The 19,384-nt window shown below is 42.3% G+C and overlaps 2 protein-coding genes across 2 annotated transcripts; one reads left to right on the top strand and one right to left on the bottom strand.

The window, feature by feature from the left end:
- Window positions 1-2,999: 2,999 nt before the first annotated feature.
- Window positions 3,000-15,984, bottom strand: LOC110496243 (uncharacterized). Its single transcript, XM_021572027.3, has 5 exons — window positions 15,645-15,984; window positions 14,821-15,162; window positions 7,524-7,637; window positions 3,580-3,632; window positions 3,000-3,442 (listed from the first exon to the last, which is right to left on the bottom strand). The coding sequence occupies exons 1-5, from the start codon at window positions 15,718-15,720 to the stop codon at window positions 3,311-3,313; spliced, it is 717 nt and encodes a 238-aa protein (XP_021427702.1). The 5' UTR covers window positions 15,721-15,984; the 3' UTR covers window positions 3,000-3,310.
- A 112-nt stretch (window positions 15,985-16,096) lies between these two features.
- Window positions 16,097-18,374, top strand: LOC100653472 (VIG-B319.A protein; the record flags this gene model as incomplete). The annotated part of the gene is given in 6 exon segments (NM_001246345.1): window positions 16,097-16,125; window positions 17,099-17,151; window positions 17,292-17,642; window positions 17,724-17,993; window positions 18,104-18,151; window positions 18,293-18,374. Coding segments are annotated over 6 exon segments (833 nt in total), but the record flags the coding sequence as incomplete, so codon positions are not given.
- Window positions 18,375-19,384: the final 1,010 nt, after the last annotated feature.

The raw sequence follows: 19,384 nt of genomic DNA, 5'->3' as shown, positions 1-19,384 counted from the left end.
GACAGGACAAGGTTAGATGAACTGGCAGATTCCGACAGGACAGGACAAGGTTGCAGCAAACACGACGATAGTCTGGTTCAGGCATGAGAAACACAAACAAGAATCCGACAAGGACAGAAGCAGGAACAGAGAGAGATATAGAGACCTAATCAGAGGGAAAAAGGGAACAGGTGGGAAAAGGGGTGAACGAGGTAGTTAGAGAAGACAAGGAACAGCTGGGGGAAAGAGGGGAAGAAAAGGTAACCTAATACGACCAGCAGAGGGAGACAGGGTGAAGAGAAAGAACAGGAACAAGACACAACATGACAATACATGACAGTTATGTTGTGTTGTGTTGTGTAGTTGCTTTGATGGCATGCATCATTTTTATACATCTTCTGTTTTGCCCCACCAAGAATCACATGCTAAAGTTGCCACTGCTTTGGCCTAAGAATCACGGTCGGAAGGCATATGAACTAACAGGTTATAGAGCAAACAACGCAATCCTCACCACATGTAGGTTGTAATAAGCCTTTTATTTATGGTTTGGCTTCCCAAGTGATTTTACCCACGCACTGCAACTGTCCTTGAAAGTAATTCAATGAAATTGATGAATGACTTTTAACAAGTATCAAATCCAAATCTACTTTATTTGTCACATGCTTCGTTAGCAACAGGTGTAGACGGACAGTGAAATGCTTTCTTACGGGCCCTTCCCAGCAATGTAGAGAGAGAAAATAGAGAAATAATAGAAAAGTAATAACACGTAATAATAAAAGTTATAATAAGAGTTCTGGTGAAACATTTGTACGTTTTTTGTGTTTCCTAATGATTCTCCTCACCTCCAGTGTAACAGACACAGGTACAGTGAACATTTTGTTATGTGCATTGAGTACTACACGCACAGCACTTTCTTTCTATCCAAGACAAAATTAACAAAACATAAGAACAGGAAGTAGTAATTCTAGCTACTGGGAAAACCATAGTGTATCAGAATAATTATGAGCAATTTCTATTGATTGCAGATGCTACTTCATGAACACATATATGTGAACAATCATAGTTGCCTATAATCAGTGACAAAGTGTTTCTATCTTCATTGTTCGGGGATATTCAATACATTCTGTTAAAAACACACGTCAGCTTCCTTGAAGCAGGCAAATTGTATTCCCACTCTAAGCATATATCATGTTCGCTTTAGATAAAGAGGAATAGTGGATCACACAGGAAGCAGGACCTAAACTGACTCAGGAAGATATGAGTGACACACAGCCTTGCATGGCAGTTGTAGACAAAAATTGATATTCTCATACATACAGCCACTGTGGAAGTAGACTGCCTTCTCAGGTGATGGCATAGGCTTATGACAAGACAGGCTCTCAGAAAAAAAACCCGATCCAACACATTACCCCACATTTTGAGACTGAATAAATTAGCGTTCTGCTGGCAGAACCCTATTGCTGCCCTGTACAGTATCTAGAAAAGCCAAGCAGAGGTGGTTCTTCAAGAAAGATAGTGAAACATGCAAAACAGGAAAAGGGAGAGGGAGGACCCACAGAACAGGTTTTCCTTTGATGAAGATGGAGCCCTGCGGAACCTCAATCTGCAGCCTGGGGACTCTGGAGAGAACCTGTGTAATGGGGAAACGGCAGCTAAAGTAACAGTGTTGACAGGTAGAGCTTTCCAAATAGCATTTTATCTATTTAATTGTCCGTGTTTTATTTTAACAGTGACATTTTCATTTAATTAAAAGATCAGGCTCAACAATCAACTTCATCACTTCCTAGTAAAAAGCAGTGAGAGAAAGCGTTGGGGGAACCACACCTTAGAGACCCTTCTAATGCCATTCCCCTTTCATTTAAAATGCCATGCTTATGCCTGACTTGATTATTAATTTATTTTTGCAAACCCAGATCACCTCAACATCCAGAGTACCACTGCTGTTATGAAAACAGGTAACACACAGCAACACTATGCAATTCTTATCACAAGTATGAAAGTAACACTGTGAAAGTAAATTCCATGACCTATATTCTTCACCATATATTTTCAGATGTTGTTGGGAGAGATAAGGACCTACAAATGGTAGGCTGTCCACAGACATTCAGACACAAATTAGACTGAATGAAAAGTATATCAAATCTCTGTTTTTGCTCTTTGTGAAACTAAAATGGCAGTGTGTGAGGGTCTTGATAAACAAGAACATAAGTGCCACCCAGCTTTATGTTTGCCGTTAGCAACCCTCCGTGCTGTGCTCACTACAGAGAGCATGAACTTTCGACCTGCTATCTTTAATACAGGTGACATTTTCACATATTGAACTGTGCTTTTGTCTTTCAGTTGTGGTGATGAAAGCTGTCATTGGACTATGCGTCGTGGTGCTTTTGGCTGGAATGCTGGGCCTTTTGCTGATAGACTGAACAGGAAGAAAGAATTGCAGTACAGGTAAAAATGTCTAAAAACTCTGTTATATTATGTACCTCTGATGTTGTTTGTACAAGCTTTTAGGTCCATGTTAAGATATTACATTGGCCTATGTGGTCATGCAACATCCTTTTTACAAACATGTGATACGATCACCTTATTTCCTATAGTGAGAGGACACAAGCAGGAAGGAGCTCCAGACTAGGTGCTTGTCAAATCTAGGTAAAGAACACTGTCTAATTGTTTGCTACCAGAAAAGTCTCAAAAGTAGGGTTTGTGTGAAAACAAGAGATTGTTTCATATTTTGTCTTATAGGGTCTGAGGTCACACAGGGTGATGGGGAAGAAGTGAGTGCAAATGAATACATCTCATTGTAAACTGAAAGTATTGCTGAAATGAATGTTTGTGTCTCAGGGCCCTTCTCATGTGGAAGACACTGAGGTTCAGTTTGCATCTCTGGGTCGGCAGAACTGGAGGGAAAGATCGAGGGTACAGGGAGACCTGCATCACGTCATCTATCCCGCTGTGGTCACTGCTAGACCAGCATTCCAGGGTTTGAAGAGAATAATACATAGATTTGACGGTTTGACTCCTTAACAGACAGTTCGTATTTTATTTAGTTTTATTACAGTACAACTACATTTTACAAAAGTTGCTCTTTAATAATATAGTACATTTATTTGCGCCTTTCAAGGTACCCAAGATATGATTATTTTATCCAACTAATTCTATATCCTGTTGCCTTAAAATGTTTTTATTGAGATTCTTTGGAGAACATTAACAATAATTATTACATTAGCCTTTTCAATATTTACAGAGACACACATACATGCATGAATCAAAATACAATCTTATTTCCATCAAGAATGGATATTCCAAGAACCATGTCAGAAGTACATGTGATGTATCATGTGCCTGTGTGAACACATTGGGCCACTGTTGCATAGGTGACATCCCCCTGGGCCAATCCTGGCACTCGCTGATCAGCGGGGCGGGCATTACCAGTGTGCTTCAGACTGGCATATTGCAGACCCACTTCCTGTGGAAAACATATCCATCATGATTAGAGATGAAATATTACCATCATGCCATCCAAACCTCTCGGGCGTACATTTACAGTTAGATAAGGTTTAGTCCTAACTGCTATGACTCAATCATTTACAGAAGTACTTTTACCTTGAGACTTGAATTCCTGTTCACACAGGTGTTGCACAAACATGTTGTTTTACCTGAAAGAGGGAACAATTTAGTTTTAAAGGGGCAATCTGCAGTCCAAACAATAAGAAAACTGTAACCCCACCACTGCTTTGGTAAATAGGTGAGCAATGGGTCTGGAGAGATGGAACCACTCTCAAATTCATAGGCAGAGCTACGGATGCAAGGACTGACCCTCCATGAGATCAAATTATAGTTTTAATCCTGTTTTGAGGATATACCGTGTTTGTTACAATTACAGTGTTTATAAGCATTGGAGTAAAACAATCTTATATTTGGGGTTTTGATGGGGTAGGACAGTTGAACTAAGCACATGAGGCATTTATAAGTGATATTCTTCAATAATCAATGGCGACATATTACTTTTAAAAGTAAAAAAATGCATGAATCAACTGCAGATTTGCAATAGACTAACTTTGGTTTTGGAGCATAATGTCTCTTTACGTAAACTTGTCAAACTTCAGATACGCTCAAAGTATTAACTGTTTGATTGTGTTTACATTTACCATTCAACCAAAGCAAGAATGGGGATTACCAAGATTTGTACATTATATTTCTATGTTTACAATACACTGTCTTACTTGCCTTTCTTGTCACTGCAGCAGGAAGTGAATGCAAAGTTAAAATTACACTCCACAGCACAGTCTATGTATAGAAAGTACAAGAGCAGACACCGTTGTGCTGATCACACACGGGAAGGATTTTTTCATTCAGATTTACGAGTTTTTCTGCCTTCTTGCTCTCACTATGCCAAACGTAAATCTCATCTTGGAGGCTCTGTCTACTGTCTTGGGTTGCAAGGTGGAATCAGCCACCATGGGAACACTTTCACTAACCCCACAGGACTTTGTCAATGTGGTCGCACAAAAGGAGCTCAACTCACAAGAGGGCCTTCTAGAGCTGGAATACCCAAGTTTGGGGACATTTTCTTTACCATGTGCCTTAGATTTACCAGATGCTTTTCCATTCCACAAACCACTGTTTCTGTGAACACGAATGAGTTCCTTGATTCTCGGTATGACTACGACTTTACAAATGTTAAGGATGGGGAAACAGTGTTTATTCGGGGGAAATTAGCTGTACATCAGACCCTGTGGCTGGAACCGCATTGCCCTGAAGGTTTTTAACAAATACAGGGATGGAGATGGATGGTTGGGGACCGGAGACGAGGTTTGGCCAGTGTCCTTCTACAGACCTGCTATGGACGGATCCCAGGGCATCATCAGGAATGATGGAGCTGGTGCTACTTTAGGAAGAGGAGTCTACTCAACACCGGACATTAACATAGCTGAGTAGTTCTCCAAGAGATTCACGTCCAAAGTAGATAACAAAACCTACAAGGTGGTGCTACAGAATAGGATCAACCCCCAGAAACGGAGAGAGAGTTACTGGCTGGTCTATGTGCCTGAGGAATCATCTCCGGTTCAAGAGAGCTATTGTGGAAAACTCCACCTGTCCTAATGGTCTGCTGCTTAAGGAAGTGTTGTAATCCATTAAGACAATGTTTGAAAGATAAGTAAATAGGTTGGGGCAGTGCACTATCATGCTGAAATATGAGGTGATGGTGGCGGATGAATGGCATGACTATGGGCCTCAGGATCTCATCACGGCATCCCTGTGGATTCAAATTGCCATTGATAAAATGCAATTGTGTTCATTGTCCGTAGCTTGTGCCTGATCAAACCGGGGTTCATCCTTGAAGATCACACTTCTCCAGCGTGCTAGTGGACATTGAAAGTGAGCATATGTACACTGACATTGGTTACCTGCAGTCAGGTCAAGACTCTGGTGAGGACGGAGATGAACTTCCCTGAGACGGTTTCTGACAGTTGTGCAGAAATTCTTCAGTTGTGCAAACCACAGTTTCATCAGTTGTCCGGTGGCTGGTCTCAGACGATCCCGCAGGTGAAGAAGCCGGATGTGGACACCCTGGTCTGGCGTAGTTACAAGTGATCTGCGGTTGTGAGGCCAGTTGGACATACTGCCACATTCTCTAAAACGTTGTTAGAGGCGGCTTATGGTAGAGAAATTAACATTCAATTATCTGGCAAGAGCTCTGGTGGACATTCCTTCAGTCAGCATGCCAATTGCACGCTTCTTCAAAACTTGAGACATCTCTGGCATTGTGTTGTGACAAAACTGAAAATATTACAGTGGCCTTTTATTGTCCCCAGCACAAGCTGCACCTGTGTAATGATCATGCTGTTTAATAAGCTCCTGGATATGCCACACCTGTCAGGGGGATGGACTATATTGGCGAAGGAGAAATGGTCACAAACAGGGATCTTAACAAATTTGTGCACAAAATTTGAGAGAAATAAGCTTTTTGTGCATTTGGAAAATTTCTGGGATCTTTTATTTATTTTAGTTGAGGATGTCCTTTGAGAGGTGTCCAATGCTTGATACACACGGCAAACTCTTGTATGTGGAACAACCCAGCAGCGTTGCAGTTCTTAACACAAACTGGTGTGCCTGGCACGTACTACCATACCACGTTCAAAGGCGCTTAAATCGTTTTGCCATGCCCATTCACTCTCTGAATGGTCACATATACACAATCCATGTCTCAAGGCTTAAAAATCTTTACTTAACCTGTCTCCTCCCCTTCATCAGCACTGATTGAAGTGTATTTAACAAGTGACATCAATAAGGGATAGTTTTCATCTGGATTCACCTGATCAGTATGTCATGGAAAGAACAGGTGTTCATAATGTTTTGTACACTTGTGTGTATACAGTCTGTAATAACCGGACAGTTTATTAGGTACACCACCCATTCACGAGAATGGATCGCTCCTACAGACAGTAGGTCATGTGGCCGTGGCTTGCTATATAAAGCAGGCATACAGGAATCGAGGCATTCAGTTACTGTTCATTTGAACATTAGAATGGGCAAAACAAGTGACCTAAGCGACTTTGAGCGTGGTATGATTGTTGGTGCCAGGCACGACAGATCCAGTATCTTAGAAACGGCCGCCCTCCTGGGCATTTCACGCATGACAGAGTCTAGGGTTAAATGAGAAGGGTGCAAGAAACAAAAACATCCAGTCAGCGGCAGTCCTGTGGGCGAAAACAGCTCTTTGATGAGAGAGGTCGAAGGAGAATGGCAGACCCTAGACCCACACTAGTTTGCATACCGCCCCATCAGATCCACAGAAAACTTGGTTGCCTCTGCCAGGAGGCTGACACTTGGCTGCAAGTGGAACTTCCAGCGGGACAATAACCCCAAGCACACATCAAAATCCTCAAAGAAGTGGTTAATTGACCACAAATCAACATTTTCGGACTTGAACCCCATTGAAAACCTGTGGTTTGAATTGAAGAGGGCCGTCCATAAGCGCAGACGAAGGATATCAAGGATCTGGAAAGATTCTGTATGGAGGAATGGTCTAAGATTCCTCCCGATGTGTTCTCCAATCGGATAAATATTTTAGAAAAAGGCTCTGTGTCGTTATGCTCGCAAGGGTAGGGTGATGGAGTGTTGTAAACAGGGGTGCCAATAATTTTGACTCCTATCTTTTTAAGAATTTTGGTATTACTTGCTAAAGAAAATCTCTTTCTCTAAAATAATATACAGTGGCAAGAAAAAGTATGTGAACCCTTTGGAAATACCTGGATTTCTGCATAAATTGGTCATAAAATTGAACCTGATCTTCATCTTCATATCAATAAACAAACACAGTCTGCTTAAACTAATAACAAACAATTATACATTTTCATGTCTTTATTGAACACACCGTGTAAACATTCACAGTGCAGGTTGGGAAAAGTATTTGAACCCTTGGATTTAATAACTGGTTGACCCTCCTTTGGCATATGCTTCTGTTTGATGCACTGATGAGAAATAAGTGCAAACTTTCCTCTATAAATATAGGGCGGCAAGCCAAGGAATTGCAGAAAGCTCACCTGACTGGAAACAGAGTCCAAAGAGACAGAGGGTGCCAAACAAGACTGAGACTGGGGCAACACAGGCCAGGAGAGTCCAACACGACACCAATTCCCTCTCTGCCACCTCTGCGTCTGGAACACAAACCACACAGCGGTTACCACACACCAGCCCAGGGATAGGGTTGCTGTGGGAGGAGAGCTGAGCAGAAACAGAAACCTCAAACAAATCAAATCAAAATCAAATCAAATTTTATTGGTCACATAAACATGGTTAGCAGATGTTATTGCGAGTGTAGCGAAATGCTTATGCTTCTATATCCGACAGTACAGCAGTAATATCAACAATTCCACAACAAAACCTAATACACACAATCTAGTAAAGGAATGGAATAAGAATATATAAATATACAAATATATGGATGAGCAGTGACAGAGCGGCTAAGATGCGATAGATAGAAGAGATAGTGTAGGATACAGTATACAGTCTATACATACAGTATGAGATGAGTAATGCCAGATATGTTAACATTCTTAAAGTGGCGTTATTAAAGTGACTAGTGTTCCATGTATTAAAGTGTCCAATGATATCAAGTCTGTAAGTAGGCATCCGCCTCTCTGTGCTAGTGGTGGCTGTTTAATAATCTGATGGCCTTGAGATAGAATCTGTTTTTCAATCTCTCGGTCCCAGCTTTGATGCACCTGTACTGACCTCACCTTCTGGATAGAAGCAGGGTGAACAGGCAGTGGCTCGGGTGGTTATTGTCCTTGATTATTTTTTTTGCCTTCCTGTGACATCGGGTGTTGTAGGTGTCCTGGAGGGCAGGTAGTTTGCCCCGGTGATATGTTGTGCAGACCGCACCACCCTCTGGAGAGCCCTGTGGTTGTGGGTGGTGCAGTTGCCGTACCAGGCGGTGATACAGCCCGACAAGATGCTCTCAATTGTGCACCTGTAAACGTTTGTGAAGGTTTTCAATGACAAGCCACATTTATTCAGCCTCCTGAGGTTGAGGCGGTGTTGCGCCTTCTTCACCACACTGTCTGTGTGGGTGGACCATTTCAGATTGTCGGTGATATGTACACCGAGGAACTTAAAACTTTTCACCTTCTCCACTGCTGTCCTGTCGATGTGGATAGTGGGGTGCTCCCTTTGCTGTTTCCTGAAGTCCATGAGCATCTCTTTTGTCTTGCTGACATTGAGTGAGAGGTTATTTTCCTGACACCACATTCCGAGAGCCTTCCCCTCCTCCCTGTAGGCTGTCTCGCCATTGTTGGTAATCAAGTTGTGTCATCTGCAAACTTGATGATTGAGTTGGAGGCGTGCATAGCCACGCAGTTTTGGGTGAACAGGGAGTACAGGAGGGGGCTGAGAACGCACCCTTGTGGGGCCCTAGTGTTGAGGATCAGCGGAGTGGAGATGTTGTTTCCTACCTTCATCACCTGGGGGTGGCCCGTCAGGAAGTCTAGAACCCAATTGCACAGGGTGGGGTCGAGACCCAGGGTCTCAAGCTTAATGATGAGTTTGGAGGTTACTATGGTGTTGAATGCTGAGCTGGAGTCAATGAACAGCATTCTTACATAGGTATTCCTCTTGTCCAGATGGGATAGGGCAGTGTGCAGTGTGATGGCGATTGCATTGTCTGTGGACCTATTGCGGCGGTAAGCAAATGGGAGTGGGTCTAGGGTGTCAGGTAGGGTGGAGGTGATATAGTCCTTGACTAGTTTCTCAAAGCACTTCATGATGACAAAAGTGAGTGCTATAGTCATTTAGTTCAGTTACCTTTGCTTTCTTGGGAACAGGAACAATGGTGGCTATCTTGAAGCATGTGGGGATTGCGAGGGTTAACACGTTTAAATGTTTTACTCACGTTGGCCACGGAGGAGAGCCCACAGTCTTTGGTAGTGGGCCGCGTCGGTGGCACTGTATTGTCCTCAAAGTGGGCAAAGAAGGTGTTTAGTTTGTCTGGAAGCAGGATGTCAATGTCTGCGACGGGGCTAGTGTTCTGTTTGTAATCCATGATTGTCTGTAGACCCTGCCACATATGTCTCATGTTTGAGCCGTTGAATTGCGACTCCACTTTGTCTCTATACTGACACTTTGCTTATTTGATTGCCTTATGGAGGGAATAACTACACTGTTTGTATTCAGCCATATTCCCAGTCGCCTTGCCATGATTAAATGCGGTGGAACCTGCTTTCAGTTTAGCGCGAATGCTGCCATTCATCCACGGTTTCTGGTTAGGGAAGGTCTTAATTGTCACAGTGGGTACAATATCTCCTACACACTTCCTAATAAACTCGCTCACCGAGTCAGCGTATACATCCATGTTATTCTCTGAAGCTACCCAGAACATATCCCAGTCCATATCCCAGTGATTGAAACAATCTCGAAGCGTGGAATCCGATTGGTCAGCCCAGCATTGGATAGACCTAAGTACGGGCGCTTCCTAATTTAGTTTCTGCCTATAGGAAGGGAGCAACAAGATGGAGTCATGGTCAGATTTGCCAAAAGGAGGGTGGGGGAGGACCTTGTATGCATCGCGGAAGTTAGAGTTGCAATGGTCGAGCATGTTACTTGCTCGTGAACTGCATTCGATATGCTGATAGAATTTAGGTAGCCTTGTTCTCAATTTAGCTTTGTTAAAACCCCCAGCTACAATAAATGCAGCCTCAGGATATATGGTTTCCAGTTTGCATAAAGTCCAGTGAAGTTCCTTGAGGGTTGTCTTTGTATCGGCTTGAGGGGGGATATACACGGCTGTGACAATAACCGAGGAGAGTTCTCTTGGGAGATAATAAGGTCTGCATTTGATTGTGAGGAATTCTAGGTCAGGTGAACAAAAGGACTTGAGTTCCTGTATGTTGTTTACGATTACACTACGAGTCGTTAATCATGAAACATACACCCCCGCCCTTCTTCTTACCGGAGAGATGTTTATTCCTGTCGGCGCGAAGCACTGAAAATCCTGTTGGCTGTACCGACTCCGACAGCATATCCCAAGCTAGCCATGTTTCTGTGAGTATGTTTACAATCCCAGAAATCTCTTCGGAAAGCAACTCTTGCCCTGATTTCGTCAACTTTGTTAACTAGGGACTGGACATTAGTGAGTAATATACTCGGAAGCGGTGGGTGGTGTGCGCGCCTCCAAAGGCTAACTAGAAGACCACTTCGGCACCCTCTTCTCCGGCGACGTTGTTTTGGGTCAGCCTCTGGAATCAGTTAAAATGCCCTGGGAGGTGCAGACAAAGGATCTGCTTTGGAAAAGTTGCATTCCTGGTAGTAGTGCTGGTTGTGCTGGTAAGTTGACGTCTCTCTGATATCCAATAGTTCTTCCAGGCTGTATGTAATAACACTTAAGGATTTCTGGGCTAACAATTTCTGGGGTAACGACCTCTTTAATTTTTCCACATTTTGTTACGTTACAGCCTTACTCTAAAATTGATTAAATTGTTTTTTTCCCCTGATCAATCTGACTTGCCTAGTTAAAAAAAGGCTACTTTTTTTGTTAATACATCTACACACAATACCCTATAATGACAAAGCAATTTACGTTTACAAATGTGTAAAGAATAAAAAACTGAAATATCACATTTACAGAAGTATTCAGACCCTTTACTCAGTACTTTGTTTGAAGCACCTTTGGCAGTGCTTACAGCCTTGAGTCATCTTTGATACAGTGCCTTGCGAAAGTATTCGGCCCCCTTGAACTTTGCGACCTTTTGCCACATTTCAGGCTTCAAACATAAAGATATAAAACTGTATTTTTTTGTGAAGAATCAACAACAAGTGGGACACAATCATGAAGTGGAATGACATTTATTGGATATTTCAAACTTTTTTAACAAATCAAAAACTGAAAAATTGGGCGTGCAAAATTATTCAGTAAGTCGCTTGGGGTATGTCTCTATCAGTTTTGCACATCGAGAGACTGACATTTTTTCCCATTCCTCCTTGCAAAACAGCTCGAGCTCAGTGAGGTTGGATGGAGAGCATTTGTGAACAGCAGTTTTCAGTTCTTTCCACAGATTCTCAATTGGATTCAGGTCTGGACTTTGACTTCGCCATTCTAACACCTGGATATGTTTATTTTTGAACCATTCCATTGTAGATTTTGCTTTATGTTTTGGATCATTGTCTTGTTGGAAGACAAATCTCCATCCCAGTCTCAGGTCTTTTGCAGATTCCATCAGGTTTTCTTCCAGAATGGTCCTGTATTTGGCGCCATCCATCTTCCCATCAATTTTAACCATCTTCCCTGTCCCTGCTGAAGAAAAGCAGGCCCAAACCATGATGCTGCCACCACCATGTTTGACAGTGGGGATGGGGTGTTCAGCTGTGTTGCTTTTACGCCAAACATAACGTTTTGCATTGTTGCCAAAAAGTTCAATTTTGGTTTCATCTGACCAGAGCACCTTCTTCCACATGTTTGGTGTGTCTCCCAGGTGGCTTGTGGCAAACTTTAAACAACACTTTTTATGGATATCTTTAAGAAATGGCTTTCTTCTTGCCACTCTTCCATAAAGGCCAGATTTGTGCAATATACGACTGATTGTTGTCCTATGGACAGAGTCTCCCACCTCAGCTGTAGATCTCTGCAGTTCATCCAGAGTGATCATGGGCCTCTTGGCTGCATCTCTGATCAGTCTTCTCCTTGTATGAGCTGAAAGTTTAGAGGGAAGGCCAGGTCTTGGTAGATTTGCAGTGGTCTGATACTCCTTCCATTTCAATAGTATCGCTTGCACAGTGCTCCTTGGGATGTTTAAAGCTTGAGAAATCTTTTTGTATCCAAATCCGGCTTTAAACTTCTTCACAACAGTATCTCGGACCTGCCTGGTGTGTTCCTTGTTCTTCATGATGCTCTCTGCGCTTTTAACGGACCTCTGAGACTATCACAGTGCAGGTGCATTTATACGGAGACTTGATTACACACAGGTGGATTGTATTTATCATCATTAGTCATTTAGGTCAACATTGGATCATTCAGATATCCTCACTGAACTTCTGGAGAGAGTTTGCTGCACTGAAAGTAAAGGGGCTGAATAATTTTGCACGCCCAATTTTTCAGTTTTTGATTTGTTAAAAAAGTTTGAAATATCCAATAAATGTCGTTCCACTTCATGATTGTGTCCCACTTGTTGTTGATTCTTCACAAAAAAATACAGTTTTATATCTTTATGTTTGAAGCCTGAAATGTGGCAAAAGGTCGCAAAGTTCAAGGGGGCCGAATACTTTCGCAAGGCACTGTATGACACTACAATCTTGGCACACCTGTATTTGAGGAGTTTCTCCCATTTTCAGGTCTCCCCAGTGTTCAGGTTCCAGTCCAGGCTCTGCCTGGCCACTCAAGGACATTCAGAGACTTGTCCCGAAGCCACTCCTGCATTGTCTTGGCTATGTGCTTCGGTTTGTTGTCCTGTTGGAAGGCGAGCCTTAGCCCCAGTCTGAGGTCCTGAGAGCTCTGGAGTAGGTTCTCATCAAGGATCTCTCTGTACTTTGCTCCGTTCATCTTTCCCTCGATCCTGATTAGTCTTCCAGTCCCTGCTGCTGAAAAACATACCAACAGCATGATGCTGCCACCACCATGCTTTACCGTAGGGATGGTGACAAGTTTCCTCCAGATGTGACGCTTGGCATTCAGGCCAAAGAGTTCAATCTTGGTTTCATCAGACCAGAGAATCGTGTTTCTCATGATCTGAGAGTCTTTAGGTGCCTTTTGGCAAACTCCAAGCGGGCTATCATGTGCCTTTTACTTAGGAGTGGCTTCCTTCTGGCCACTCTACCATAAAGGCCTGATTGGTGGAGTGCTGCAGAGATGGTTGTCCTTCTGGAAGGTTCTCCCATCTCCACATAGAAATTCTGGAGCTCTGTCAGAGTGACCATCGGGTTCTTGGTCACCTCCCTGACCAAGGCCTTTCTCACCAATTGCTTAGATTGGCTGGGCAGTCAGCTCTAGGAAGAGTCTTGGTGGTTCCAAACTTCTTCCCTTTAAGAATGATGGAGGCCACTGTGTTCTTGGGGACCTTCAATGCTGCAGAATTGTTTTGGTACCCTTCCCCAGATCTGTGCCTTGACAAAATCCTGTGGACAATTCCTTTGACCTCATGGCTTGGTTTTTGCTCTGACATGCACTGTAAACTGTGTGACCTTATATAGACAGGTGTGTGCCTTTACAAATAAATTCTATTCAATTGAATTTACCACAGGTGGTTTTCGACTTGTCATTATGGGGTATTGTATGTAGCTTGATGAGGGAAAATGTATTTAATCCACTTTAGAATAAGGCTGTAACGTAACAAAATGTGGAAAAAGTGAAGCGGTCTGAATACTTTCAGAATGCACCTTATGTTACCCACAAGGTCAACTGTCTTTTTTTGGCCATCCGTGTGGTCTCATGTTTAACCTCAAAGTATTTTTCTCTTGAAAAACTTACATGGAACACTGGACAGCGTCATCAGTCAATTAAAATAAATGTATTAGGCGCTAATCTATGGGAGGGCATAGGCCCAACCACTTTGGAGCCAGGCCTACCCACTGGGGAGCCAGGCCTAGTCAATCCGAATGTGTTTTTCACCACGAAAGGGCTTTATTACAGACAGAAATACTCCTCCGTTTCATCAGCTGTTCGGATGGCTGGTCTCAGACGATCCAGCAGGTAAAGAAGCCGGATGTGGAGGTCCTGGGCTGGCGTGGTTACACATGGTCTGAGGTTGTGAGGTGACGTTGGAGGCGGCTTATGATAGAGAAATGAATATTACATTCTCTGGCAACAGCTCTGGTGGACATTCCTTCAATCAGCATGCCAATTTCACGCTCCCTCAAAACTTGAGACATCCGTGGCGTTGTGTGGCAAAACTGCACATTTTAGAGTGGCCTTTTATTGTCCTCAGCACAAAGTGCACCTGTGTAATGATCATGCTCTTAATTCAGCTTATTGATATGCCACACCTGTCAGGTGGATGGATTGTCTTGGCAAAGGAGAAATGCTCACTAACAGGGATGTAAACAAATTTCTGCACAAAATGGGAGAGAAATAAGCTTTTTCTGCATATGGAAAATTTCTGGGATCTTTTATTTCAGCTCATGAAACACTTTACGTGTTGCACTTAGATTTTTGTTCAGTATACAGTACATACATACATTTTTTTGTATATATCTAAATACCCTGTGCACCTGGTTACATGACCTCTGTATAAGTAACGCAAGGTTTTGAGACTTCATTATAAAGGTATCTATTCAGTACACTAAAGACAAGCTAATGCATTTCTTAGACTCGGCAAAATACATATTTGACTAATATAATGATGACCAACAACATACCTGTAAAGGTCAGGCGGATGCCTTTTCCAAATCGCACTGTCCCATTGTAGCGACCAGCACAGTAGTACAATCCCAAATCTGCTTCTGTCACCACAATGATCTCCAAACTGTTGTTTTCCTTTGTGTCAAAGTGACCCGTGTCTTCCTCATTAATAACTGCTGCAGTATTTAGAAAACGTGATAGCCTGGTAACAGTTATAAGGGTGACAAGTTCCTCTGAGCGCATTTGGAACCAGATTATTTCTCTGCTGTTTGTGAGGTTGCACGACAGGGAAGTATTTTGTCCAGCCTGAACAAAATGGACCACAGCTGATGCAGACAGAAAGCGTAGTCCAGAAACATCTAGAAAAGAACAGGAAATAGCTTATTGAATCCATTTGCAAACTATCTATCAGTGCCGGCTGGTGGGAGACGTGCTCATTGTAATGGCTGGATTGGAGTAAATGAAATGGTATCAAACTTATCAGACATATGGAAACCTCATTGACACGTTCTGTCAATCCCATTCCAGCCATTACAATGAGCCCGTCCTCATGTAGCCCCGTCCACTAGCTTCCTCTGCTATCTATCTATCTATCTATCTATCTATCTATCTATCTATCTATCTATCTATCTATCTATCTATCTATCTATCTATCTATCTATCTATCTATCTATCTATCTATCTCTATCTATCTATCTATCTATCTATCTATCTATCTATCTATCTATCTATCTATTATCAGTACCTACATGTCTGTCTTTCTATCAATCAATCAGTCAGTCAGTCAGTCTCACCATCCATCCATCCATCCATCCATCCATCCATCCATCAATATACTTACAAAAGAAAGTGAGCAGGTAGACACATTTCCCCATAATCGCATGATATTTCACCTGTGAAGATGGCATTCTATTCATTACTAGACAACCCTAATGAATGTACTATAGAGAAAGCCTATGGTACAGTATATGGTAATGGATTGAATGGGGAAATGCTTATGTACCCGAGAAAGACCACCACATTTGACACATTTGACATTGTTTGCGTCTGAGGCTGAGCTGCGGTTTTGGACAATGTAGTTTGCTAAGGCTTAGGTTGTGTTTCCTGCGAAGTTCCCCATACTTAAAATGGAAATACTCTGTAATTAGTAATTCTATTTTTTTCCTCTTAGGTTTCGTTTCTGGTAGCTCAGATGACGCGGCTGGGGCTTGCACTGCCTTGCTTGCTGCCACTGCTCAGGCTCACAACTTGGAAGTTCAAGGAGTCAACCAACTAGCAAAGCAGCCTGTTGCAATGAAAATGCATGGCATAGACCGAGACCGGTAAGAGACACATATGTATTTAATTTTAATTGGCATATTATTTAGCAAATAATCTAAAGAATTCTTAGAGTGAAATAGAAAAAAATATGAATTTGTATCTGCAGTCTGATTGATACTGTTTAACTGCTTCTTGACTATTCTTATTCACTGTGCTGCGCTAGGCTATGTGCTCACATCGTGCAACTAATTTAAACGAGGAGATGTATGCATTTCTTGGTGGATGTCATCATGTGTGGACAAGTTTGTTTACTAGAGGAGATGCATGGTTCCTTTGAACCGCAATATTCATTTAGTTTCGTTTTCAGAGCAGGGCTCCCAGCCAGTCTCAATAGAGACTCAATTGAAACTCTATCGTTCTATTTTGGAAACGCCTGCAGGAGGCAAAACGAAACTGATTTCACATCAAGTGCCAAATATGCTACTGAGGTTTAAACTTTACAAATATTTGAGATCATTTTGCAGTATATGAAAGTAAAACATATTTAGTTTTTTTCTAATTGTGGCTTTTGTTGAACAGTTTTTGCATAATGATATAATATAATGATATGGCTGTGCATCAAGGGGTGAATTTCGACACGAGTTATGCACGCATAAACGGAACATAATTCCCCTTTTATGCACGTTTCTCTCTATGCTATTCTGACCTTGAATGTAAGCATGAGAATAGCATGTTTTTCACCCCCCATTTCATAAATGAAGGTGTGGCGGAGGTGTCTACAGATATGCTGCTGACAGTGTTGGTCCCATGTTTCATGAGCTGAAATAAAAGATCCCAGAAATATTTTTCTCTCTCAAATGTTGTGCACAAATGTGTTTACATCCCTGTTAGTGAGCGTTTCTCCTTTGCCATGATAATCTATCCACCTGACAGGTGTGGCACAATTGCATGGTACTGGTACTGTGTGTATATATATATATATATATATTATATTTCATGAAATCCTCTTATCAGTCTTCTTCCTTTTCTTTTTAGACATGTTATACATCTTCATTGTCTGTGGATTGTGGGCTTTGTGGGCTGTGTTGGTGAGTATAAATTAACTCTATCCACAATTAGAACTTGTGGATAGAGTACATAATAATAATAATAATAATAATAATAATAATAATAACATAACAAAAATGCATATGATTTTCAAGACATTTGTTCCAACTCTCTCCTACAGCCTCCTCCTCCCTGCCCTCTGGCCCTCTCTCCATCTCTTCCCCTGTTGGAAGCCAAGCCATCCTTCCTTGCAAATGGAAGTCCCAGCTAGACAACGTCCCAGTTTGCCACGTCCTATGGCAGACACCCGATGCGCCAGTGTTTGAGCAAAACGGGGAGCAACGGTGGCAGGCCAGCGAGTTTGAGGGGCGGCTGGAGGTACCTGGGGAAAAGCTTTGGGAGGGCGACTGCTCTCTGATCTTGCGCGACGTGCAGTTTGGGGATGTGGGGCTTTACGAGAGCTTCATGGTGGTCGACAGGACAAGGAGGAAAAGGCGGGTGTTCATCCAGAGTGTTCACCTCTCAGTCTATGGTAAGGGTAGATCTACAGGTCAGACCTCAGCTGAAATAGTTGTTTTATATCGCTAGCCTCATCTCTCCTTATTCTCTACAGACCATAAGTCCAAGCTGTCAATGGGCATGGGTGAAGACCTGGTCCTGACGCTCCACACTCCCCAGGCCATGAGAGTGGTCTTCCAAGGGAGGAACAGCACAGAGTGGAAGGTCCTGTGGATGAGGGGTGACGGGAAGGTCAACGGGGGTCGTCTTGAGGAGGCTGAAGGGGTGGTGGTCCTCCGAGGGTTAAGGATGGACAACTCTGGGACTTATAAAGTGTTGGATTCCCATGGGCTTTCCGTGAGCACTGTGAAACTCACAGTGGAAGGTAATAAAATGGCCTCAAATGCTAATGCGTAAACTTTGCTTATTTTTTTTTGTGATGTATCTGTAAACGCGTGCAACCGCTGCTAACATTTTACATTTTGTATCCCACAGAAGTTGCTAAAACTCAAAAGATTATCCACATCCAGGACAAACCTGTAGGTAAGAGACTGAAGTAAATCAAATAAATAATTGAGATGACTTATTCAAGGCAAGTATACCAAGTCCATGACACTGTAGAAGACTGATGGGCAATAATAGTACATGTTGAACAAGTTCTCTGCATCTTCTCCGTCTCTCTAGGTAAATCTACTGTTTACAGGTCCTCCTCTCTGCTCATCGTTTTTTTCCTGCTGATCAGTCCTCTGATTCAACATCTCCTCTAACAAGGTTTAAACCTTTTTGGGCTAGTTTCCCAGAACCAAATAAACAAACCCCTATACTAAATAGTACTTTCATCCATTGAAAGTGTTTTTTGGTCTATAGGCATAGACGGAAGACATACTGGGCCGGTGGTTGCCTGAAAGCAGCATGTGGCCATCTTGGTATGTTGTTAGGGACCACCTGCTGTGTGGTTGTGTGCGGTGGTCATCTTCCCCAATTCAACATGTACAGTCTGTGACACCCTTGGGCCATGTAAGCCAATCAGTGGCGTAGTGCCCACCCCTCGCCAAAGTGAAATATAACAAAGGCTAATAAAATGTTGGTTGTAGTCTGGGCAGTGGGTTCCAGTGCACCTTTTACCTCAAATCAAAGATGGTTGAGCCAGTTTCCAGTAACAAATAAAAGTTGCAATGAACTCATTCTCTTTAAATCCTCCTAAAACGTTGTTTCTTCACTCCACATCATTAAAGCTGGAATCCTTAGTTGCTGAATGAATGATACACCCATTCATTCTTGAAGAATATAACGCCTATGTATATATCAGAACCCCAACTGCATGCTTGTTTTACTCCAATGTTAGTAGTAAAGAATGCAAATGTTAAACCTGTAATTTTGATTTCATGGATGGTCAGTCCTTGGCTCCATAGCTGTCTATGGATTTGAGTGGTTACATTTCTCCAGGTTCATCCCTTATCTTTTTACCAAAACACAGGTGGGTGGCTGCTTTATTGTTTCATTTAAGGATTCTAGCTTGATTTGTACAAATAACCTGAGAGCATGATGTTCAGTGTTTGTAAATATTAAATTACTCCTATGATAGTAATATACACGGAACAAAAATATAAATGCAACAATTAACGATTTTACCGAGTTACAGTTCATATTAGGAAATCAATTCATTAGGCCCTAATCTAGGGATTTCACATGACTGGGCAAGGGCACAGCCATGAAACCAACATTTGTATGAGCATTATATACACAAAACAAAGTATATAATACAATCAAATGAAA

This window comes from Oncorhynchus mykiss, chromosome 18, assembly GCF_057628025.1.
Source record: "Oncorhynchus mykiss isolate SJ-2025 chromosome 18, ASM5762802v1, whole genome shotgun sequence".
Classification (NCBI taxonomy): Eukaryota; Metazoa; Chordata; class Actinopteri; order Salmoniformes; family Salmonidae; genus Oncorhynchus; species Oncorhynchus mykiss.
Note: the sequence above shows the minus strand (reverse complement) of the source record. Positions and strands in the feature narration are given on the sequence as shown.

Coding starts and splice junctions, on each gene's coding strand:
- LOC110496243 (XM_021572027.3), bottom strand. CDS start 15,720: ATGAATAGAATGCCATCTTCACAGGTGAAATATCATGCGATTATGGGG. Junction 3,633..7,523: donor TGGACTCTGTTTCCAGTCAG/GTGAGCTTTCTG, acceptor TCCCTCTTTCAG/GTAAAACAACATGTTTGTGC. Junction 3,443..3,579: donor ACAGGAATTCAAGTCTCAAG/GTAAAAGTACTT, acceptor TGTTTTCCACAG/GAAGTGGGTCTGCAATATGC.